At 47.1% G+C, this 24,882-nt stretch overlaps 5 protein-coding genes across 5 annotated transcripts; all 5 read left to right on the top strand.

The window, feature by feature from the left end:
- Positions 1-6,983: 6,983 nt before the first annotated feature.
- Positions 6,984-10,487, top strand: RB195_018703 (uncharacterized protein; the record flags this gene model as incomplete). Its single annotated transcript, XM_064186263.1, has 3 exons — positions 6,984-7,023; positions 9,906-10,171; positions 10,257-10,487. The coding sequence occupies 3 exons, from the start codon at positions 6,984-6,986 to the stop codon at positions 10,485-10,487; spliced, it is 537 nt and encodes a 178-aa protein (XP_064042144.1).
- A 243-nt stretch (positions 10,488-10,730) lies between these two features.
- RB195_018702 (uncharacterized protein) lies at positions 10,731-11,147 on the top strand (the record flags this gene model as incomplete). Its single annotated transcript, XM_064186262.1, has 1 exon — positions 10,731-11,147. One exon carries the CDS (start codon positions 10,731-10,733, stop codon positions 11,145-11,147), a length of 417 nt encoding a protein of 138 aa, XP_064042143.1.
- A 259-nt stretch (positions 11,148-11,406) lies between these two features.
- Positions 11,407-11,880, top strand: RB195_018701 (uncharacterized protein; the record flags this gene model as incomplete). The annotated part of the gene is made up of 1 exon (XM_064186261.1): positions 11,407-11,880. The coding sequence occupies one exon, from the start codon at positions 11,407-11,409 to the stop codon at positions 11,878-11,880; it is 474 nt and encodes a 157-aa protein (XP_064042142.1).
- A 226-nt stretch (positions 11,881-12,106) lies between these two features.
- On the top strand, positions 12,107-12,808 carry RB195_018700 (uncharacterized protein; the record flags this gene model as incomplete). The annotated part of the gene is made up of 1 exon (XM_064186260.1): positions 12,107-12,808. One exon carries the CDS (start codon positions 12,107-12,109, stop codon positions 12,806-12,808), a length of 702 nt encoding a protein of 233 aa, XP_064042141.1.
- Positions 12,809-14,452: 1,644 nt separating this feature from the next.
- RB195_018699 (uncharacterized protein) lies at positions 14,453-24,791 on the top strand (the record flags this gene model as incomplete). The annotated part of the gene is made up of 4 exons (XM_064186259.1): positions 14,453-14,539; positions 15,004-15,089; positions 24,572-24,650; positions 24,702-24,791. The coding sequence occupies 4 exons, from the start codon at positions 14,453-14,455 to the stop codon at positions 24,789-24,791; spliced, it is 342 nt and encodes a 113-aa protein (XP_064042140.1).
- Positions 24,792-24,882: the final 91 nt, after the last annotated feature.

Here is a 24,882-nt window from a genome sequence, read left to right as displayed (position 1 = left end):
CGTCGAAATGGTGCGCCGACCAAAAGCTGTAAAATGGGTGCGACGGATCCACCGAGGTGGAATTGCTGCGCCGGCGCCAGATATCCATAAAGTGGGATGCGACGGTTACACAGGCGTTGAAATGGTGCGCCGACGTCAGATATCCATAAAGCGGGATGCGACGGTTACACAGGCGTTGAAATGGTGCACCGACTCCAGAAATCTGTAAAATGGGGTGCGACGGATCCACCGAGGTGGAATTGCTGCGCCGGCGCCAGATATCCATAAAGGAAGTGCGACGGTTACACAGACGTTGAAATGGTGCGCCGACGTCAGATATCCATAAAACGGGATGTGACGGTTCCACAGGCGTCGAATTGGTGCGCCGACGTCAGATATCCATAAAATGGGACGCGACGGTTACACAGGTGATGAGTTGGTGCGTCGACGCCAGATATCTATGAAAGGGGTGCGACGGGCCGACGGGTCCACTGTGGTGGAATTGGTACTGGCGCCAGATATTCATAAAACGGGATGCGACGGTTCCACAGGCGTCGAATTGGTGCGCCGGCGCCAGAAAGCTGTAAAATGGGGTGCGACGGTTACACAGGCGTTGAAATGGTGCCCCCGGCGTGAAATGGTGCGCCGACGTCAGATATCCATAAAGCGGGATGTGACGGTTCCACAGGCGTCGAATTGGTGCGTCGACGCCAGATATCTATGAAAGGGGTGCGACGGTTCCACAGGCGTTGAAATGGTGCACCGACGCGAGAAAGCTGTAAAATGGGGTTCGACGGGTCCACTGTGGTGGAATTGGTACTGGCGCCAGATATTCATAAAACGGGATGCGACGGTTCCACAGGCGTCGAATTGGTGCGCCGGCGCCAGAAAGCTGTAAAATGGGGTGCGACGGTTACACAGGCGTTGAAATGGTGCACCGACTCCAGATATCCATAAAGTGGGATGCGACGGTTACACAGGAGTTGAAATGGTGCGCCGACGCCAGAAAGCTGTGAAATGGGGTGCGACGGATCCACCGAGGTGGAATTGCTGCGCCGGCGCCAGATATCCATAAAGGAAGTGCGACGGTTACACAGGCGTTGAAATGGTGCGCCGACGTCAGATATCCATAAAGCGGGATGTGACGGTTCCACAGGCGTCGAATTGGTGCGTCGACGCCAGATATCTATGAAAGGGGTGCGACGGTTCCACAGGCGTTGAAATGGTGCACCGACGCGAGAAAGCTGTAAAATGGGGTTCGACGGGTCCACTGTGGTGGAATTGGTACTGGCGCCAGATATTCATAAAACGGGATGCGACGGTTCCACAGGCGTCGAATTGGTGCGCCGGCGCCAGAAAGCTGTAAAATGGGGTGCGACGGTTACACAGGCGTTGAAATGGTGCGCCGACGTCAGATATCCATAAAGCGGGATGTGACGGTTCCACAGGCGTCGAAATGGTGCGCCGACGCAAGAAAGCTGTAAAATGGGGTGCGACGGATCCACCGAGGTGGAATTGCTGCGCCGGCGCCAGATATCCATAAAGTGGGATGCGACGGTTACACAGGCGTTGAAATGGTGCGCCGACGTCAGATATCCATAAAGCGGGATGCGACGGTTACACAGGCGTTGAAATGGTGCACCGACTCCAGAAATCTGTAAAATGGGGTGCGACGGATCCACCGAGGTGGAATTGCTGCGCCGGCGCCAGATATCCATAAAGGAAGTGCGACGGTTCCACAGGCGTTGAAATGGTGCGCCGGCGCCACATATCCATAAAGTGGGATGCGACGGTTCCACAGGCGTCGAAATGGTGCGCCGACGCCAGAAAGCTGTAAAATGGGGTTCGACGGGTCCACTGTGGTGGAATTGGTACTGGCGCCAGATATTCATAAAACGGGATGCGACGGTTCCACAGGCGTCGAAATGGTGCGCCGACGCAAGAAAGCTGTAAAATGGGGTGCGACGGATCCACCGAGGTGGAATTGCTGCGCCGGCGCCAGATATCCATAAAGTGGGATGCGACGGTTACACAGGCGTTGAAATGGTGCGCCGGCGCCAGATATCCATAAAGTGGGATGCGACGGTTACACAGGCGTTGAAATGGTGCGCCGACGCCAGAAAGCTGTGAAATGGGGTGCGACGGATCCACCGAGGTGGAATTGCTGCGCCGGCGCCAGATATCCATAAAGGAAGTGCGACGGTTCCACAGGCGTTGAAATGGTGCGCCGGCGCCACATATCCATAAAGTGGGATGCGACGGTTCCACAGGCGTCGAAATGGTGCGCCGACGCCAGAAAGCTGTAAAATGGGGTTCGACGGGTCCACTGTGGTGGAATTGGTACTGGCGCCAGATATTCATAAAACGGGATGCGACGGTTCCACAGGCGTCGAAATGGTGCGCCGACGCAAGAAAGCTGTAAAATGGGGTGCGACGGATCCACCGAGGTGGAATTGCTGCGCCGGCGCCAGATATCCATAAAGTGGGATGCGACGGTTACACAGGCGTTGAAATGGTGCGCCGACGTCAGATATCCATAAAGCGGGATGCGACGGTTACACAGGCGTTGAAATGGTGCACCGACTCCAGAAATCTGTAAAATGGGGTGCGACGGATCCACCGAGGTGGAATTGCTGCGCCGGCGCCAGATATCCATAAAGGAAGTGCGACGGTTACACAGACGTTGAAATGGTGCGCCGACGTCAGATATCCATAAAACGGGATGTGACGGTTCCACAGGCGTCGAATTGGTGCGCCGACGTCAGATATCCATAAAATGGGACGCGACGGTTACACAGGTGATGAGTTGGTGCGTCGACGCCAGATATCTATGAAAGGGGTTCGACGGGTCCACTGTGGTGGAATTGGTACTGGCGCCAGATATTCATAAAACGGGATGCGACGGTTCCACAGGCGTCGAATTGGTGCGCCGGCGCCAGAAAGCTGTAAAATGGGGTGCGACGGTTACACAGGCGTTGAAATGGTGCGCCGACGTCAGATATCCATAAAGCGGGATGTGACGGTTCCACAGGCGTCGAATTGGTGCGTCGACGCCAGATATCTATGAAAGGGGTGCGACGGTTCCACAGGCGTTGAAATGGTGCACCGACGCGAGAAAGCTGTAAAATGGGGTTCGACGGGTCCACTGTGGTGGAATTGGTACTGGCGCCAGATATTCATAAAACGGGATGCGACGGTTCCACAGGCGTCGAATTGGTGCGTCGACGCCAGATATCTATGAAAGGGGTGCGACGGTTCCACAGGCGTTGAAATGGTGCACCGACGCCAGAAAGCTGTAAAATGGGGTTCGACGGGTCCACTGTGGTGGAATTGGTACTGGCGCCAGATATTCATAAAACGGGATGCGACGGTTCCACAGGCGTTGAAATGGTGCACCGACGCGAGAAAGCTGTAAAATGGGGTTCGACGGGTCCACTGTGGTGGAATTGGTACTGGCGCCAGATATTCATAAAACGGGATGCGACGGTTCCACAGGCGTCGAATTGGTGCGCCGGCGCCAGAAAGCTGTAAAATGGGGTGCGACGGTTACACAGGCGTTGAAATGGTGCACCGACTCCAGATATCCATAAAGTGGGATGCGACGGTTACACAGGGTTGAAATGGTGCGCCGACGCCAGAAAGCTGGAAATGGGGTGCGACGGATCCACCGAGGTGGAATTGCTGCGCCGGCGCCAGATATCCATAAAGGAAGTGCGACGGTTACACAGGCGTTGAAATGGTGCGCCGACGTCAGATATCCATAAAGCGGGATGTGACGGTTCCACAGGCGTCGAATTGGTGCGTCGACGCCAGATATCTATGAAAGGGGTGCGACGGTTCCACAGGCGTTGAAATGGTGCACCGACGCGAGAAAGCTGTAAAATGGGGTTCGACGGGTCCACTGTGGTGGAATTGGTACTGGCGCCAGATATTCATAAAACGGGATGCGACGGTTCCACAGGCGTCGAATTGGTGCGCCGGCGCCAGAAAGCTGTAAAATGGGGTGCGACGGTTACACAGGCGTTGAAATGGTGCACCGACGCCAGAAAGCTGTGAAATGGGGTGCGACGGATCCACCGAGGTGGAATTGCTGCGCCGGCGCCAGATATCCATAAAGGAAGTGCGACGGTTACACAGGCGTTGAAATGGTGCGCCGACGTCAGATATCCATAAAGCGGGATGTACGGTTCCACAGGCGTCGAATTGGTGCGTCGACGCCAGATATCTATGAAAGGGGTGCGACGGTTCCACAGGCGTTGAAATGGTGCACCGACGCGAGAAAGCTGTAAAATGGGGTTCGACGGGTCCACTGTGGTGGAATTGGTACTGGCGCCAGATATTCATAAAACGGGATGCGACGGTTCCACAGGCGTCGAATTGGTGCGCCGGCGCCAGAAAGCTGTAAAATGGGGTGCGACGGTTACACAGGCGTTGAAATGGTGCACCGACGCCAGAAAGCTGTGAAATGGGGTGCGACGGATCCACCGAGGTGGAATTGCTGCGCCGGCGCCAGATATCCATAAAGGAAGTGCGACGGTTACACAGGCGTTGAAATGGTGCGCCGACGTCAGATATCCATAAAGCGGGATGTGACGGATCCACAGGCGTCGAATTGGTGCGTCGACGCCAGAAAGAAGTGCGACGGTTCCACAGGCGTTGAAATGGTGCGCCGGCGCCACATATCCATAAAGTGGGATGCGACGGTTCCACAGGCGTCGAAATGGTGCGCCGACGCCAGAAAGCTGTAAAATGGGGTTCGACGGGTCCACTGTGGTGGAATTGGTACTGGCGCCAGATATTCATAAAACGGGATGCGACGGTTCCACAGGCGTCGAAATGGTGCGCCGACGCAAGAAAGCTGTAAAATGGGGTGCGACGGATCCACCGAGGTGGAATTGCTGCGCCGGCGCCAGATATCCATAAAGTGGGATGCGACGGTTACACAGGCGTTGAAATGGTGCGCCGACGTCAGATATCCATAAAGCGGGATGCGACGGTTACACAGGCGTTGAAATGGTGCACCGACTCCAGAAATCTGTAAAATGGGGTGCGACGGATCCACCGAGGTGGAATTGCTGCGCCGGCGCCAGATATCCATAAAGGAAGTGCGACGGTTACACAGACGTTGAAATGGTGCGCCGACGTCAGATATCCATAAAACGGGATGTGACGGTTCCACAGGCGTCGAATTGGTGCGCTGACGCCTTATATCCATAAAATGGGACGCGACGGTTACACAGGTGATGAGCACCAATACCACAGAATGATATGCTCACATGAAATAACATGAAGATCATCAGCTGATGCTGATAAAGCTGATAAGGTTCTACTTCAGACTATGTAAAGTGTTAGCTACTATTTAAGCCACCGTTTTCAAGGATGTTTCCTATTTGTTAGGGGTCTGACCAATTGATAAAGAATATGTGCAAGGGAATAGTAGTAAAGAGCATAGAGGCTAAACGCAATACACGCAATTTTTACTTTTATGAAAAGGTTCACAGCGTTTCATCTACTTTTTGATAAACTCAATTCGAGTTATTGTGCGGTGGTACACCGCGGCGCACTAGTTCGTCGCCATGGGACCCGTCTCACACCATTTTGCTGTTTTGTGACGCTGACGCACAATTCATCGACTACACGCACAGATTTCGTTTCACACACACATGCACGTGTCAAATTCAGCTCGTTATTATATGGCACCAGCCTGAATGTCCGGCTAAGGTCGGACTCTAGACTTTCTAGTTTCTAGACTAGTGTTCGCTTCGCCCCCGTTCACTGTTCAACGAAAATCAATATTATCGCCTTTCTCCGTGGAATTAGACTTGTGTACCTCTAACAATCTTTCTTCATCTTTTTTATTATAAACACAAGCGGAAGATTTCATGGTTTTCCTTCTAAACGCATCAGTTCCACGTACGGAGAATATTCAAACTTCAGCTTCAAACACTCCTGCGATACCCATATAATGTAGACACAAACTGAAAGTACTACTCGAAATATGGATTCTCCCCTCGCTTCCCCCCCCCAAAAAAAAAAAAGAAAAAAAGAAATGACGTGAGAGACATCGTCCTACTGATAAAGATGGCCTTCTAAGTCAGATCACGTAAACTCTTCGCTACTATTTAAGCACCCGTTTGCGTGTTTCCACTTTCTGAGGAAGACCCTTTTACCGCTCTACGAAGCGAGTGCCCCAAATCCGCGCCGGTGGACCCGCCACACCTTTTTCATGGATATCTGGCGTCGGCGTACCAATTCGACGCTTGTAGAACCGTCGCATCTCACTTTATGGATACCTGCCGTCGGCGCACCAATTCGACGCCTGTGGAACTGTCGTGCCCCTTTATGGATATCTGGCGCCGGCGTCGGTTCCACAGGCGTACCAATTCGACGCTGGTGGATCCGTCGCACCCCATTTTACATCTTTCTGGCGTCGGCGTATATGGATATGGAAAACGACTTGAAGGAAGAACTGAACAGGAGGATTAGAGCAGCTAGGGCAGCATTTGCACCCGTCAGGGAAGCTACGGACCAAAAGACGAACTAAGATTTCTGTACTCGTCTGCTTGACTATACAGTTCTCCTAGTGCTCTGTTAGCGGAGGCGTGGGCAGACACCGCTGCCACGTCAAGAAAGCTACTCACTATCCACAGAGCCCTTGAGAGATGTCCTCCAAAGTTTAACTAGTGCACACTACATCTAGCCGGTCTTCGCAGCTTCGACCTATGAGCAATGTCCTGTCGACCCAGCGGAGCAAAGCATAAATGGGCTGACGACATTATGAGAAAAATCGACGATAGATGGACTAAAAGAACACTAGAGTAGATCCCAAGAGATGCTAGACGCCCTTGAGGGAGACCGCCAACGAGATGGGGTGACGCGTTCGCTACATGGATGGACCAGCTGAGAGCTCAGCTGGATACGGCTAAAGGACTTCGTCACCGTCACTCACAAAACTTAATACCATCTTGGATGACAATGGCGAAGGAGTGAAATGAAAGGAAAATATGCTGGGCTCCGCACGTCCAGAGCAGACGAACAATCTAAGTAAGTAAGTAAGTAATTTGATCATTCTCAAATGAATCCCAACAACTCCGTCCTGTTTAAACTTTTGGCGGACACTGCCTTGACCCGCGTTATCAAATTCCGCGAAAAGAAAGACGTAGTGGGCAAGCCATGGCGGGGATCTACAGTGACCAAGTGTTCATCATCAGAAGAGTGATTAAGGTGTGACAGTTGTACTGAAAACCGATATAGTTGCTTTTCTAATAATCAAGGGCCGCGTTGAACCCCCTCCACAGATGTCGTTTTCTCAGTACCTTTTACACGGATGGAATACCAGAAAAGCTTTTTCCATTTACACGACATAATCAGCGAACAACTGCTGCTACTCGAAAATCAGTCAGATGTACATAATCGTTTGAAAAGGTAACTGTATTGAGACAGGATTCACTGGCAGGACTATTCGTGATCAACTTCGCTATCGCTACAATAATGCGAAGAACAGTAGATCAGAGTCCTGTTGAGTCTCGGTACCGTAAAAACCTCTGACCTATCTCGAATATACCGATGATGTTGTTCTATCCGTAAAAACAAGCACGAAACTTCCACATGTTGTTAAGTTCATGTCGAACCTAGCTGAAGTCCATTGATTACGCCTGCACCCTGATAAGTGTAAATAAATGTGGATCTCTGTGGAACAACCAATCGAACTCGTAGATCAGATCATAGGCTGTGTGCTGAAGAACAGCCACGAGAGTGATATACAACAAAAATGCACTGAGGTCTGTCAATCATTTTAGCAAATAACCAAATCCCAAGTTCGACTTTCTTTGAATCTTGACATTTTAGAGTTGAGTAGTGCACTACTTTGTTTGAACAAAACCTGGATTGTTATTTACCTTTATTACGGCTAACGTCTCAGCGTCATCGCCTTCTTCAGAGCTTGGAAAATTAAAGACACATGTAATTTATCTCCTTAAACCAGCCACCTGATATGACTTAGCAAAGAGATTGTTCAAAGACAACCTCAGAGAAGCAGCCCACGATAGTCGTGACCTTGATTGCCGTTAAGCCGCGATGTTAGTGGACCACCACTTGTTTGAGTTGCGCCGCTAACAGTAGCTAATAACGATGCCTCTGCATCTGACCCCTTAGGTCAAAACCCGCATAGGTCTTGAGCCCTTTGGTCACAACAACGTATTCTTCCTTACGATTCATGGTTGGACTTCTTGTTGTCATGAAGAACGCTTCCAATGTTTTCCGCGCCAAAAACTTCGGATTCACGTGGCAAGATCATGTCTGCTATGTTGAAATGGAGGTTTTCATGACACTGTCTGCGATCAGCACCTAAAGGGGTCGACGATTTTGATTTTACGAGCTCACCTAGATGCTCTTTGATCCGAGTATATAGTGCCCTCCTGTTTCGCCAATTGCCCACATAATTGGCAGGTGATCAGATAGATAACTTCAGACACCACGCAGTCTTCTTGCCTTCCATTCGCACATACGACGCAGTTCGGTGTCTCGCAAAGTCTGTCAAAGGCATGATTGGGGTCCATTTGATTGCTTTTTCAAGTTCGCAAGTCGTATGTCTACTACTCTGACCGAGTCTTGTAGACTCACCCATCGTAAGCTCGCTCGCAATGCATTGCTCATGCCATCCGAAATAAAAGGAAGGTGGGAAAAGATCTTTGCCGTCTCTTCTGCTATTTGGTGCCGCTGCTGTGTCACATGGCTCCGTTTTGAATGGGAAATTTTTGATTGGTATCCGTTACACTGGGTCAGATGCTGTTGGCATCGTTATTAGTAACTATAAGCGGCACAATTCAAACAACCGTCCGCCAACTTCGCGGCCTAACGGTTATCAAGGTGAGCGCTATTGTGGTCTGTGCTTCTCTGACGTTGTCTTTGAACAATCTCTTTGATATGTCATATCTTGTGGTGTGACGAAGCGTTTGAGGGGATAAATCACATGTGTCTTTGATTTTTCAAGCTCTGAAAAGGCGATGACGCCTAAACCAGAAAGCCAGAACAAAACAAAGTTAGCCAGAACAAAGGTGAATAACAATCTTGGTTCTGCTAAAACAAAGTAGTGCACAATTAACCAAGTGTTTGCAGTCAACTATCATCAACCACTCAATCAGTCTGCGGGTTTATCCATCCGCTAGTCGCTTTATCATAATACCAGTCTGAACATCCGGCTAAAAGCGAACTTAAAACGTTCTGTATTGTTCGCTTCCCTTGCCTTCACTGATCAATGAAAATTAACAGTAGTGGCACTTTCTGTGAAACTAAATTTTTCTAACTGCACTTCCTTCCTCTTTTTTATTATAAAAAAAGCAAAATATTTCATTGTTTTCTTTCTAAATGCGTCGGTTCCATATTTGGAGAATATTCAAATTTCAATCACTCCAGCGATACCAAAGTAATATAGACACAATTTGATAGCATTACTCTGAGAGAGAGAGCTTTCCTCCTGATTTCTACCAACAGATGTCACAGAATAATGTTTTAACATAAAAGGACGTCGTCGTACTAATAAAGATAACGTCCCAAGTGAGATCATGTAAACTGTTGGCTACTATCTAAGCAGCCGTTTGCATGGGTGTTTCCAATTTATGGAGAAGGCATGTTACCAACTTAAAGCAAACGTGCAGGGAAGCAGATACGTGGAGGAGTCACAGAGATGTGACACAACACATGCAGAGGCCATGCATATGAAACGGTTGCAACGTCTCATTTACCTTTTAGGACATGCACACGAAGTTATTGCGCCATAGTACTGCACCTCCCACGGATCTCCCTCACTAGAGAGATCACAGCCGGTTAGTCGCGAGGCAACGTGGCGCGTCCCTGGGTGGTGGATAGAGGGCTAATCGCGGACCAAAAGCGACCTTGTGCTTGCCCAGAGACGCGCGTGGATTTAGGAGATGGACTCCCTGTTTCTGCTGAGCCAGGACTGACTCATGACATCCTTGTATCCCGTACGTCGGTCCGGCCAAAAGCCTCCAATCAAGTGACTGGGAGGTGCAAGGGAGGCGGTTTGGAGTCGCCTCCAGCAAATAAGTTCGACATGGAAGTTCTCCCAAAAACTCATGGGACTACAGGCTTGCAACCTACCCATGGGTTTAAAAATGACGCATGTCACAGTGATAGAAAAGAGTCTCCTGATTCCGGAGCAAAGCTTGGCACGGTAGCGCCAGGAAGAACGGGGTTGCAGGAGTCGTATAGGCTACCGAAACAGAAAAGGACTAGGATGACGATCTGGACTGGCTAAGAAGATCAAGTACGACGTCATCGGACTGATCGAGACGAGACGACGTCACCCTCTCAACGCCGTATATGAAACTGGAGAAGAAGTGTTCTTAGGAACATGCGACAGTAGAGGTGTTGGTGGAGTTGGCGTCCTCGTCAACATGAGAACGGCAAAGAACATCGACTCTTTCGAACAACTCACGACCCGAATCAGACGTCTGGGGGTGAGAAGATGTGGTCCAACACCGCTTTGACTATCTTCGTCGCTTACGCTCTAACATCAAGCTACGAAGAAGAAGTTGAAGCTTTCTATATGGACTGCCTTCTACAATGTCATAAGTGGTGATTTCAACGCCTAAATTGTCCCCAGAAAAAAGCCTGGAGAATTTCGCATCGGAACCCACGACCTTCAATGGAATGAGCTTTCCGAGTTCATCATGACGACTGAGACCATCCATGGAAACTCGCAATTCCAGAAGCCCTCCTCTCGACGCTAGATGTGGGAGTCATCCGGTGGAGGGTACCGTAATGGAATAGATTACATCATCTTCAATAAAAGGTTCTGCCTGACGGGCGTCGCTGTTGTGCTAAAGTTCTATACGGGATTGGACCATCGCCTCCTCCGAGGAAGATTTATCAGAAATATCAGAACTATCATTTACTGGGATCTCTTCGCTACGCTAGCCGGCTTTTGGGAAGATTCCACAATGGACAACATCGACGAGGAATACGACCGGCTCGTTGAACACCTTCACGACTGCACGAAGAAGGCTGAGAGTTTCAAAACCTCCAAAAGACGCCTGTCTCTTGAAACTGTTCAGCTGATACACCAGCTTGGAGCGAGCCGCAGGGAACTAAGAACTCACGTCCGAGTTCGCAAGACTCTGCAGAGAGGTGATAAAGGAAGACCTTAAAGAGAGAAGAGCAGAAGTGCTGGCTGAAGCTGCAGAGGCGGGGAAAGGCATCCGCTATGCCCGTCGAGACTTCGTTTGTCGCAAGACGAGGATGACCGCTCTCCTGAACCCGAAGGGAACAACCATAGAGAAGGGGGATGGAGAAAATCATCTACGACTTCTACTCTGATCTCTTCGACAGCCATGTCCACTTGCCTCCTCACTTTCTGAGGGAAGACGAACATGTCATTCCGTTCTCCCGTCCGAAATACGACATGCTATGGTGTCGGTAAGAAATTGTACGGCACCCGGTCCCGACAGAATAAGACTAGAACACCTGAAGAACCTTCCGCCAGTACTCGTCAACATCCTGGCGAGGCTCTTTACACGTTACCTTTCGGAATGCAAGGTTCCTAAACAGTGGAAGACCAGCAAGACCGTATTGTTATATAAAAAGGGAGATCCATATGACATCAACAACTATCTCCCAATCTGCTTACTGTCCGTCATCTACAAGCTCTTTACAACAGTGATCCTTAATAGGATTAAAAAAATCTCGGATGAAGGACAACCATGCGAGCAAGCAGGGTTTCGAAAAGGATTCAGCACGATTGACCACATTCACACTGTTTCAAAACTCATCGAGTACAAGATGCCGCTCTGTTTCACCTTCATCGACTTGAAGAAGGCCTTCGACTCAGTTGAGACGGAAGCTGTTGTGGAAGCCTTGGACAACCAAGGCGTCCCTACTTAGTACATAAAGGTAATTCGAGAGTTGTACAGTAACAACATCACAACCGGAATTTCGCCATTCTACAAGAATATCATCATTGACGTGAAGAGGCGTAAGAATGGGACGAAATGGAACTGAAGGTTGATGGTCGACAGCTACACTATTTGCGCTTTGCTGATGAAATAGTTCTGATAACACCTAGCATCAGTCAAGTGAAACGAATGCTGACTGAATTCGACAAAAGACGATGTTCATACGGAACGGATGGGTCTCGGATGCCCCATTCATGCTCAACGGAACGAACATATCCGAATGCACTAGCTACGTTTATCTGGGTCGGGAATTGAACATGATGAGCGATCTGACCCTCAAGTTGGGCAGGAGACGAGGGCCTTGGGGAGCGTATGAGTGCATCGAAGATGTAGTGAAGAAGACCACAAACACCCGGCTCCGTGCTCACCTCTCCAAAACCACCGTACTTCGTGCTTTAACCCAAGCTTCGGAAACCTGGGCAATTCGCAAACAGGAGGAAAACGCGGTGAGCGTCATTGAACGCGCAATTGAGAGAGTGATGCTAGGAGTATCCCGTTTCACGCAAGTGAGGGACGGGATTCGAAGTTCTCTCCTACGTCAGCGATCGAAGATTAGAGACGCCGCCGCGTTTGCCAAGGAAAGTAAAATAAGGAGGGCCGGACACGTGATGCGCTTTAACCACAACCGTTGGACGAGAGCCGTGAGCGACTGGGTTCCCGATATTAAGCGCCCTGCAGGAAGACCGCCGACCCGATCGTCAGATTTCTCCGCGAAGTCCTTCAAAGAAAATTATGATGCTCTTCGTGTCCCACGCGAAAGGAGGAACCACTGGGCGACTCTGGCATGCGATCGGGACAAATGGAAGAATTACTGGCGCCCGCTCGATAAGTTCGAAGATCAACAGGAGTCAAGGTAATCAAGGTGATCAAGTACTGCACCTCGGCACAATAACGTAAGGGGACTCGTGTCGCCACATCTTACCGCTTCACGCAAATTCCGACGCTGGGGGGACCGCTGGAGGACCTGTCCAGCCCCCTCTTTCGAATTTCGTGACACATAGACAAATACACACACGTGACAGACTAAACCCGTCATTACATAGTGTGATATCATGATATCGAACGATCGAAGGGTGGGATAGCATCGATGACGAATGGAAGGCGTGCTGCTCAAGCATCAGTTAGGCTACTTGCAGCTTTGGCTTCTAAGGTATGACATAGTGAATATCCTTACATGAAATCGAAGTGGTGTACCCACAAATGACTCTTTGAAATTATCAGTACCTGACACCACCATAGGAAGTGACCACAAAAGATTGTTTTTACTTCTATCCTCACATTCTGAGCAGAACATCATGCCATCTTGTTCAACGTGTTCCGAAAAGTCTGCCGAATTCAAATTTGGAAAGGCCACGAGGACGAAAATAGAAGTTCTTGACAGAGATAAAGAAAGACTCCCTAGGGACGCTTAGAGTCGATAGGCAGTTCAAACGACACGTCACAATCATGCTATATAATAACGGCTTTTGTTCTGTCAGGTGTGTTTGTCACGAAATTCCAGAAAGTAGTGAGATAGGTCCAACGGCGTCGGATTACTGCGTCAGCGTCAGAAAGCTCTAAGATGGAGTAGGACGGGTTTCATGCATCCCATCGACACAGGAAAACACTGAGAGGGATTTAACGGCTAAGATTGGTGCAACGACGCTAGAAATTAATATAATTCCAAGTGGTCCTGCTGTAAAGTAAATGAGACATTGTGAACCGTTTTATGGCCATTAAAATGGCAAACAAATGCAAGTCTTTGTATGCCTATTCGTCTGTGAATGTAGACAGCTGCTTAAAGACATCAGCCCGCCTGCGATTCGTCGAAAACCCATTCGAACGAATCGCACGAAGTTGTGGGGCGCAACGGTTGTGCATTACAGCACAAGCCATCGTAGGAAAGAGTTCCGAGGTCGTCCGTTTATACTGGTACAGGGAGAAATGAACGGAATCACCCCCTTTTTACAATCTACGACCCATATAGGCATTACCCGCCTGAAACCCGTACCACCCCAGATTCGAGAGGTGATGCTTTGAAATAGTAGTTAGCAGTTTATGTGAGTTGACGCAGCACCCTCTTTTTTTTATCAAAATGATGAGGGCGTTCAAGTTACTTCACATTTGCATTCTATGTTAATTGCTGAGTAGGAAGGCGAAAACGTTGTCCAGTACTTCGAAATGTATTTTGAAACTGCTGCGATATCGAAGAAATATGATATAAAATCAGATTTGAATACCCTCTGAATGTAGAACACTTATAGCAAAATTAATGAAAACGATCCATCAATGCGAATGTTTTTTAATAAGAAGGCTGAAGTCCGGCTTTAGACATGCGTTCACACTGATGCGGAATGATGCGTTGAATAAATCGATTTGATGGAAGTTACCGCCGAAAATCTAGAACGTTGAGCAATTTTATTCTCACCTCACTAATGATGCAGGCAATCGCGTCAGGCGATAAAATCGATTGACTCAAAATAAGATCTATCTGCAACTGGTGAGTGAAGTGCATTCACTCAATGACCGTTCTCGGTATAGACGCGAAAAACCCTACAAATGAGACTAACAGGAAGCAATTCATGCTCTGCTCTGAATGTCATCAAAAGGTAAGTTTTTATTTATAGTATAGATTCAAAAGCAAGGCATAACGAAACTGAAAATGTTGAGATATCTTCACTAATAAAGGAGGCGGGAGTACTTTAAGAGTAGAAGCGTGATTTTGCTCAATTCCCCCTAGTAAACCGGAAAGGAACGAGAAGAAAGCGTTTAAACCAGCTGTGGACCCGTCTTCCGAACGATGGAAGCAGTTGCGCGATAAGATCGGGCAGATTCGGGCAGCTTCGTTCTTGTGCAAACTCAACTAATTTAACCCAACTGAGCAGCAGAAGCTGCCTCACCAGTACAGTGTTGCAGACTGCCATTGTTCTATCATCTGTAATCAGTTGCATTGCTGGGGAGATGGGCTCACATCTCGTCAGCAAGGTCCTTTTTCCAAACTGTGGTTCCTTTATGTACCCCACTTCATGATGTGGTTTCTTTAAAGAACGAGCATACGCAACGATTTTTACAGGCTGTTGAGAAACGCCTAAATCGATTGGGCCTCCTTTGCTGCATCGGTGCCTGGTGGATCTGCTTCCTTGGAATATACTTCTGCCTGTATGTTGTGGATATTAATTACGTAGAAAAATATGGTTGCAGCCACTTTTCTTCCTTCCTTATTCCTTAAAATGTGCTCAAGCTGTGACAACAGCCTAAACATCTTTTCATTTTCGTCATCCAGGAAAGGCATGTATAGTCATGGCAGCCTTAGTCCAAATTTTGGTGCTTTTGTCAAAAAATACATTTTCCCACCGCAACAACGTTTTAGCAAAGCACTGCTTTTTCGGACGAATTTGAACAACGAACTTACTCTGAACGTACAGGGGTTCGATACTCACAATTCAACATCCAACCAAGAGAGTTGTAATGAGGCGTGTGTGTGTATGTGTGTGTTTGTGTGTGTATGTGTGCATGTGTGCATGTGTGTATGTCTGTATATGTGTATGTGTGCATGTGTGTGTGTGTAACGAAATTCCAAAAGGGGGTGCGACGGTTCCGTTAGCGTCGAATCGGTGCGCCCGCATCGTAGAGCGGTAAAGGGAAGTGCGACGGCTCCACCGGCGTCGAATTGATGCGCCAACGTCAGAAGGCTATAAAATGGGGTACGACGGGTCCACCGGCGCCGCTACCTGTATCACCTGTGCTTCCGTTGTTCATCAATGTGCTCCAGCGAGCATCAGTAATACCTCTATTTCAATTCTATTTGTCCCAATCGCGCGCAGGTTTTGCCCAATGGCCGTCGGCGGTCTTCCTGCAGTGCGTTTGATATCGCGTTGTATCCAGTCGCTTACGGCTCTGGTCCAACGATTGTCGTTGAAACGCATCACGTCCAGCCCATCCAATTTTGCTTTCCTTGGGCAGCGGCAGCGTCTCTTATCTTCGATCGGTGACGTAGGAGTGAAATTCGAATCCCTTCTTTCACTTGCGTAAAGCGGGTTAATCCTAGCATCACCCTTTCAATCCTGCGTTCTATGACGCTGATCGCATTTTCCTCCAGCTTCCCAAACGCCCACGTTTCTGAAGCGTGGATCAAAGCGGAAATAACGGTGGTGCTGAATAGGTGAGCACGGATGTTCTTGGTCCTCTTCACTGCATCCTCGATGCTATTGAATGCTCCCCAAGCCGCTCGTTTCCTTGTGCCCAGCTCGGAGGTCAGGTCGATCGTCATGTTGATTTCCCGACCTAGATATACAGAACTGGAGCACTCGGATGTGTTCGTTCCGCTGAGCGTGAATAGGGCATCAGAAACCAATCCATTCCTCATAAACATCGCTTGTCCACGCTCAGCTAAAGACCAATCTTTTTACACGTTTCATCAAATTCGGCCAGCATCCGTTGCGGCTGATTGATGTTTGATGTTATAAGAACGATGTCATCAGCGAAACGAAGATGGTATAAATGCTGGGCGTCAACTTTTACTTCCATGTCATCTCATTCCAATCCTCGCATCGCGTTCTCGAGAGTGGCACTGAATATTTCGAGTGAAATTGCGTCACCCTGACAAACTCCTCTCTTCACGTCGATTATGACATAATTGCAAAATGGGGAAATTTTGGTCATGAAGTTGCCATACAACTCACGAAGTATGATTATGTATGGAGTAGGGACGCCTGTCCAAACCCTCCATGACCGCTTTGGTCTCAACTGAGTCGAAGGACTTCTTCAAGTCCTTTAAGGTGAGACACAACGGCAACTTGTACTCTCGCGATACTTCTATGAGTTTTGGGACCGTGTAAATGTGGTCAATTGTAGTGAACCCTTTTCGAAACTCTGCTTGCTCGCATGGCTGTCCTTCATTTGATGTTTTTTCTATCCTGTTTAGGATTACTCTTGTGAAGAGTTTGTAGATGACAGACAGTAAGTAGATTGGACGATAGTTGCCGATGTCTTGTGGGTCTTCCTTCTCATGCAACAGCACGGTGTTGCTGGTTTTCCATTGCTTAGGAACCTCGCATTCCGACCGATAACGAGTGAAGAGCCTCGCCAGTGTGTTGCTGAGGATTAGCGGTAGGTACTTAAGATGTTCAGGCTTGATTCATTCAGGACCGGGTGAAGTACGATTCTTCACTGACATGATGGGATGTCATGTTTCCGAAGCGAGGACCTCTGGAATGACATATCTATCTTCCCTCAGATGGTGAGGAAGCAGTGTACGCTGTCGAAGAGATCTGAGTAGAAGTCGTGAGTGACGTCCTCCATCCTCCTCGATGCTGTGGTTGTTCCATTGGGGTCCGGAGAACAGTCGTTGTTGTTTTACGATTGGCGAAGTTCCGACGGACGTAGCAAATTCTTTTTTCCGCCTCTACAGCTTCAGCCAACACTTCTGCTCTTCTCCCTGTGATGTCTTCCTTTATCGCCTATCTGCAAAGCCTTGCGAGCTCGGACGTGAGTTCTTGGTTACCTGCAGTTCGTGCAGCTCCACGCTAACGTATTAGCTCTAGAGTTTTCGGAAACAGGCGTCTCTTGGTTGTTTTGAAACTCTTCGTTTTCTTCGTACAGTCGTGAACATGTTCTACAAGCCGTTCATATTCGTCGTCGATTTTGTCCATGATGGTATCTTCCTGAAAGCCGACAAGCGAAGCAGAGAGATTCCAGTCGATGATCGTTCTGGGAGTTCGCCTAGCGAACTTCGCGGCTTTTCCTTCTCTTCTTGTGAAAGAAAATCTTACTCGAAGAAGGCGATGGTCCGATCCCCTATAAGACTTTGGTACAACAGCGGCATCCTTCAGGCAAAACCTTTTACTGACGATGGTGTGGTCAATTTCATTATGATACTCTCGATCGGGTGAACCCCCCGTCCGGCGTATAGAGGAGAGCTTCTGCAATTACGAGTTCCCATGGATCTTATTCGTCATGATGAACTCAGAAAACCCCTCTCCCTGCTCATTCCATTGAAGGCGTGGGTTCCGATGTGAAGTTCTCAGGCGTTCTTCTGGGGCCAAATTTGGCGCTGAAATCACCAATTATAACTTGACGTACGTAGACTTTTTGGCTTCTATCATCAGATCTTCAATGGCCGCATCCGATGCAAGCGTTCGGAGGTTATAAGTACACATCGTCATCCTAGTCCTTTTCCGTTTCGGTAGCCTATATGACTCCTGCAACCCCGTCCTTCCTGGCGCTACCGTACTTTCCTCCGGAATCAGGAAACTTTTTTCTATTACTGTGACATGCGTAAAATTTTTAAAGCCCATGGGCAAGTTGCAAACCTCCAGTCCCATGAGTTTTGGGAGAACGTTGCGCTCTCCTGGAGTGGACTGGAGCTCATTTGTTGGAGGCGACTCCAAACAGCTTCCCTTGCACCTCCCAGTCACTTGACTGCTGGTTTTTGGCCGGACCGACGTGCAGGATACGATAGTATTATGACCCGATCCTGGCAAAGGAGAAACAGGGAGTCCATTCCCTGAATCCACCTGCGTCTCAGGGCAGGTACGAGGTCGCTTTCGATCCGCGATTAACCCCCTACCCGCCACCTGGGGACGCACCACGTAGCCTCGCGACTAACCGGCTATTTTCCTTCTAATGGGGATCCATGGCGCCGGCGTCATAGAACGGTAAAAGGGGGTGCGACGGGTCCACTGACGTGTAATTGCTGCGTGCAGTAGTATCGCGCACTAACTTCGTGTGCGGTAAAAGGTAAGTGGGACGTTGCAACCGTCTCATAGCCGTGCCCACTGCTTGCGTTGCTTTTCACCATTATGACTCCTTCGCGTCTTTGTTTTCATGCACATTTGCCTCCGGTTGGCAACAAAGAAAGGTGTCCTCAGAAAGTGGAAACACGAATGAAACTGTCTGCTTAAATAGTAGCGAACAGATTGCGTGATCTGACGTGGAACGTTATCTTTATCAGTACGATGACGTTGTATGCGTTATTTTATGTTGAAACATCATCCTGTGATGACTGGTGGGGGAAACCTTATACTTCGAATAATGCTCTCAAATTGTGTTTATGTTATGTGGGTATCAAAGGGATGTTTGAAACTGAAGTTTGAAAAATGTAGAACTGACGCGTTTGTAAAAATTTTGCTTAAATTTATAAAAAAAAAGAAGAGGAAAGCATTGTTAAAAAAACACAATCCTAATTTTACAGAAAATGCCACTACTATTAATTTTCATTCATCAGCGAAGGCGAGAGAAGCGAACACCACAGAAAGTCACGACTTCAGACTGGTATCTAGTAATCCACTAAAGTTAAACACAGATTTCACTTAACATGAGTTTTCTATCAGTTTTATCGCGTGCTAGAAGTGCTCTCTCACAAGACCGACAACCGTTTATAGTCGGGTCAAAACGACATAAAGCACGGTGCATTTGCGTATGTACTCTAAACGGCGCGTTGGAGGCAGTAGTTAGAACTCAGGTGGGACAATCGCTAACTGCAGCGATGGGTGGCGCCAACAAGCGTTCCAGTACGCCCCTAACAGCTACGCTCCACCGCACCACCTCGAACGAAGCCGCTTACACAATTTCGCCGTGGTTCAGGTCGTTTTGAACCTACTATATGTCTAAGGCTGCGCGTCCGCGCTGATCTTAACCGCTGCTGGCATCCTAAGAGGCCAAATATGTGTTCTGCACATTCGAGGGGGCTTTGACACCGGACTTTATGCGGCACCTTCTTATTGCTTTTCACATCGTACGTATACATAAAAGCTGGACGAGACAAAAGGATCCCTGGTGCTATGAGAATAGCACCAAGATATGCGTGGCTCTTCCTTGTTTGATCTCATTAATAGCAAAGATGAACAAAGGACCTGCAGTCTACTTTCCACTTCTAACAGTAAAGTACTTTCGATCGGAATATAAACAGCGCTATAAACCATGTTTTAAATATAAACAGTTGACGCGACTCGTGTTGTCAATTTGAAGAACGAGTGAAACTTTCACTGAAATTCGTTGCGTGCGTGGCACGACGGTTCATATGAAGAAAACCCTTCAACTACTCTTCTAACAAAAACTACATGCTCAAGCTGCTCGGTCAGAAACGAAGGTAGATTTGTTCCTCATCTTAGATTTCCTCGACTAGCAGGATTTCCTATCTGAATCAACTCATTACTGAAGACTGATTAACACTTCATCTTCCAGCTATTTTCGTAATGTTGTGTTCTTCTGGCTCTTGTTCTCCAACTCATTTCCAGATTCCTTTGCTTCTGAAGTCCACCCGTTCCGTAGTGGTGTTGCAGCCACATATGCTCATTGAAATTTGAAATCATCAGCAGTGAGAGTGATATATACAAAACTGTACACGGATCATATATCTGCAAATGCAGAAGCAAACTTATTCGAAAGCTTTAATGCGTGGATAAGTTTAATTTCTAGTGTTTTAGATACACTTTATGAAGTAGTGAGCAGGAAATATTTCTGTTGGGCATTTCACTGAGTGATATCTTGTTGGCAGAACAATACCGTATTTCTCATCACCCACACCTATTATACTCGGTTGAAACCCACATTCAGGCCATAATTTTGCATAAGGGTTCGAACAAGGAGAAAAAATCTCACTGAAGAAAATATACACCTTATAGTAGCTAAAAATGGGTCCATAGCCGTGATTCTGTTCAACATTCATCTTTCTGCAATAGAAGGATAAAAAAGCCTCAAAAGCGTTGAGCCAAACACATGTCGGGATGAGATTATGTGGACAAATAATGTGTGAACTCGTCCGTTCTTTTCCCCTCGAAGAGAACTTCCCAGAAAATTACTGCGGAATAATAATAACAACAAATAAAAGCTTACCCAGCAGCTCGCTCAGCGCTCATCCTTCTAATTTCGTCGTGCTTCCTACTTTGACATTGATTGCTCATTCGAAGAAGTGATGCTAACAATATCCTTTCATAACGCATCGATATCAAACTAACCAGTTGTACCACCGGAATGTTGAGCAGGGCAAAAATCATTTAAGTTCCTGCCAAATTTAACACAACGCCGGCACATGTCACTGACACCCTTAACACTCAGCATAGTGCAATGTAGAAGGAATAGCACAGCATAAGACAATATACGTGAAAATTGAGCAGACAAGCACCTCAACGATAGAACGCTGTGAAGCAATAGAAGGGAGATTCCTTTTGCTGCTTTGTTAAGCTCGGAAATCTTCTACCGCGGGTTCCTTTCGCAAGCTTCGCTAACCCTACAGGCTCTTACCGTATTCGAGTGGCCGCAACTATGGTACAGTTGGGTCAAAACGACATGAAGCACGGACCGTTGCGTAAGTGGCCGCGGTCGGAAGCGGTGCGGTGGAGACAGCGGTTGGAATCGAGGTGGGACCATGGTGAACTGCAGAGATGGGTGGCGATAGCGAGGATCCCAACCGCTACGCTTCACCTCTCCGCTTCGAACGCAGCCGCTTGCGCAAATGTCCGTGCTTCATGTCGTTTTGACCAGACTATAATGCTGGCAAGCCATAGGGCCGCTACGCAGCCAGCAACGAGTTGGTCCGAATGAGGCCGTATATGTGGGTAATTTTAATGTTCTGCAGTTTCAATGAAAAGTGAGGAGCGTTTTGTGAGGATGTGTTCCTCAAAGGAGGAAGTTGAACATTTGTTTTGATCTTTCGAAAGCACTTCCAAGCATACTTTAACTTCTTTTTCTTAATTCTGGCAAAATTCCTGTCTAGCGCTTTAACGCATTTTATTTTAATGAAAAGTCCAAGAAACAATGCACGTCTTCACCTCGTCAGGTTACCTGGTTCTCTTTCAACCTGGAAGCAGCAGGAAGTCGTAAGGGGATGGAAAGAAGAGAAAAGAAATGAAGAGAGGGCAGAGAAGAAAGGAGCAGAGAGTGGCCGCTGTTAAATAGACTTACATAAATATTAAGGAGCCTAAAACTTAGTTCTAATAATCTAATACATAAATTGGTCCAGTGACCACCCCACATGGTTTTGATGGGTGACACAGCGCTGTGTGATGCAGATTCTGTTGAAACACTCAGCGGTCAGTGCCTGACAGAACACAGACTTTTGCATGCAACGTTAAAGCGTTCTATGAGAACATTCCTCATCCAACAATGATGAGATTTCCTATTATTACTCAAAAAAGCAATTTCAATGCTATTACTGAGCGAAAAAACGGCATCTACAGCTGGAGATAGGGATAAAATTAGGGCAACGTGCTGCAAAGTGGCAAATGCTCCGCAAGTTGCTTAAAGACATCACCCCACGAATCTGAGGTGGTACGGATTTCAGGTGGATTATTCTTATACGGGATAGTAGATTACGGAGAGAATGATGATTCCGTTCATTTCTTCCTAATTGCCGTAAAAAACAGCCCGGAAGATGCAGCGTGTGCACAAGGCTGGCGCGCTCCAATCGAACTCGTAGAAAATAGCCGCTCGAAGCCGTATCTTTCGGGCCGTTTTTACGGTAATTAGGAAGAAATGAACTGAATTGCCATTCTCTCCATAATCTACTCAACTCAATCTAATCCCGTATACGAATACTCCACCCGAAATCCGGTGATGCCTTTAATGGAGAGCCTCATAGCGAGACCAGAGTAAGTCCTCTTATTTGAGAGTTGAAGTTTCCTGACCATTTTAAAATGTTGCACTGAAGCCATTCGTTGATAAGGATCATTATGCGTTTTTTGCTTAGACCAAACGCGGTGGTTCACTAGCTCCGCTAGTCGGTGAGACTGGTCAGTTTGTTATCCTTTTGATGGTGCTGCGTGGTGTACCCAGAACAATATCGAGGCTTGACAAGGTGAGAGGAGGAGTTTGATGGGATACGCATGTCATCAAAGAACCACTTTTGGGCCTTTGATTAAGACGAGTTTGTCGAAACGTTAGGTCAATAATAAAGTTTCAGCTAAACTTCGTTGGGAAAACAAGAAAACGTAAGTACACTTCCCTATACCGAGGTTTCCAGAAGAAAGGACTTAGAGATTGTCCTTCTCAGTAGTTTCTTTCCATTTTACAAAGATCAACAAACGATAGGCGTGATAGAGCTATTCACCACCTGTACTCACTTTCAAAAAGTAAAATTGTCTGGAATTAATAGGAGACAAGCGAAATGCCTTTAGAACGTGTCTTACACTATTAGTTGTTTTTTCTTCCATTTTGCAAACACCAAGACCTCGGAGATCGAGCTCTTGAACTCTTGAAGATAGTGTCAAATGAGAGGAGTTGTGTCGTCGAACACACGCTGAGGACTTCCTTATGTTTTCAACTTATATGTGTACATATGTGCTGGCACTCTTCTAGTCCTTGATGTGAGCTATCTGTAGCGTCTCTATTATAGTATGATAGAAACGAACTTCAGACTTTTTGAGATCTTCGTTTCACCGATAAATAAAAATTGAAAATAGCAGGACTTTCTGTGGAATTAAATTCCGGAACTTACCGGAACTTAAGCACGAATGAAAAACTTTGTAGTTTTCTCCTTGAAAGCGTCTTCGTTTGTAGAAAATTCAAGCTTTATTTTACAATTCTTTTTTTCATTCGATACCGACACAATATGGAAACATAGCGAAAATCAAAGTATGGCTTTTCCTTCTGCTTTTCTCCAACAGTCAACACAGAATGATTTCTGAACACGAAATGACGTGAACGTCAGCATCGTACCGATAACGACAAGGTTCCACGTCTGGTCAAGCAAACTTTTGGCTACTATTTAAGCAGCCGTTTGCGAGCATGTTTCCACTTGTTGAGGAAGGCATGTTACAAACCTATGGCAAACATGCAAGGAAATAGAGACGCGGAGGAGCCACAGAGGTGAAAAGCAACGAACGCAGTGGTCACGGCTGTGAAGCAGTTACAGAGTCCCATTGACCTTTTGCGAAATGCACACGAAGTTACGGCGCGATACTACTGCAATATGGTGCAACAATTCCACGTCGCCAGACCTGCGTCACCCCATTCTACCGCTTTACGACCCGGCACATCAATTCTACATCGTGGGACCCGTCTCACCCCATTTTTAGAATTTCTGACACACACATACACATACACACACACACACACACATACATACATACATACATACATACATACATACATACATACATACATACATACATACATACATACATACATACATACATACATACATACACAGTTGCTATATGAGCGGATATACTGGAAGGAATGAGGTGGGGTGGGGGTCGTCTTCAAGAGGATCTTTTATGGATGAACGTTCTCGAGAGTGTTCAAAACAACTACACGCTTGACCCTGGTTATAGAAATAACTAATAAAGTTTCCAAGAAATGTTATCATCTAAATTTCGAAGACGTCATAGGAGATTTAGGTGTCAAATTCTGATAGAAAAAAAAAACTTCGGCGCTCGGATTTGCATCGGATCCGTTTCGAGCGTCGTTGTTCAACATCAGGTGCCACCAACTTTTCTCGAATTTAGCCCTCTATCTTTGTGTGTGCATGTCATCCTTGAATTTTAATGTTGTCGTCGTCTTTTACGGAAACAAATAACATAAATAAAACAATAGCAACATAATAAACAAAACATAGCAACATAATAAACAAATAAATAACATTTATTTTTTAATTATGTGCTAATAACAAATAAATAACATTACACTACGATTGGATTCAGAGCACTGCGAGGTGATTTCTGCAATAACTGCTACAAAGAAAAATTCTTGATGAAGGCTCACGAAACGCGTCGTCTTCAGGTGTTTTAACACTACAAAAGAAAAAAAAAAGATAAAAATTTCACATTGTAGCTCTATATGGACGACCACTCATTGTGTGAGGCACCCACTGGAACCATTCAGAAAGTACAAAAAAGACTATATATTATACAGCCGAAGTGATTCGTTTGTGGGTTGTAAATTCTGCTTGTTGCTTACGAAGATCTATTCAAAATTTATGCAAATAAAGTTGGATTTATTGTCAAATTCAACA

The sequence above is a fragment of the Necator americanus genome, chromosome II, assembly GCF_031761385.1.
Source record: "Necator americanus strain Aroian chromosome II, whole genome shotgun sequence".
NCBI classification, from domain to species: domain Eukaryota; kingdom Metazoa; phylum Nematoda; class Chromadorea; order Rhabditida; family Ancylostomatidae; genus Necator; species Necator americanus.
This window is presented reverse-complemented; position numbering and strand designations above follow the sequence as displayed.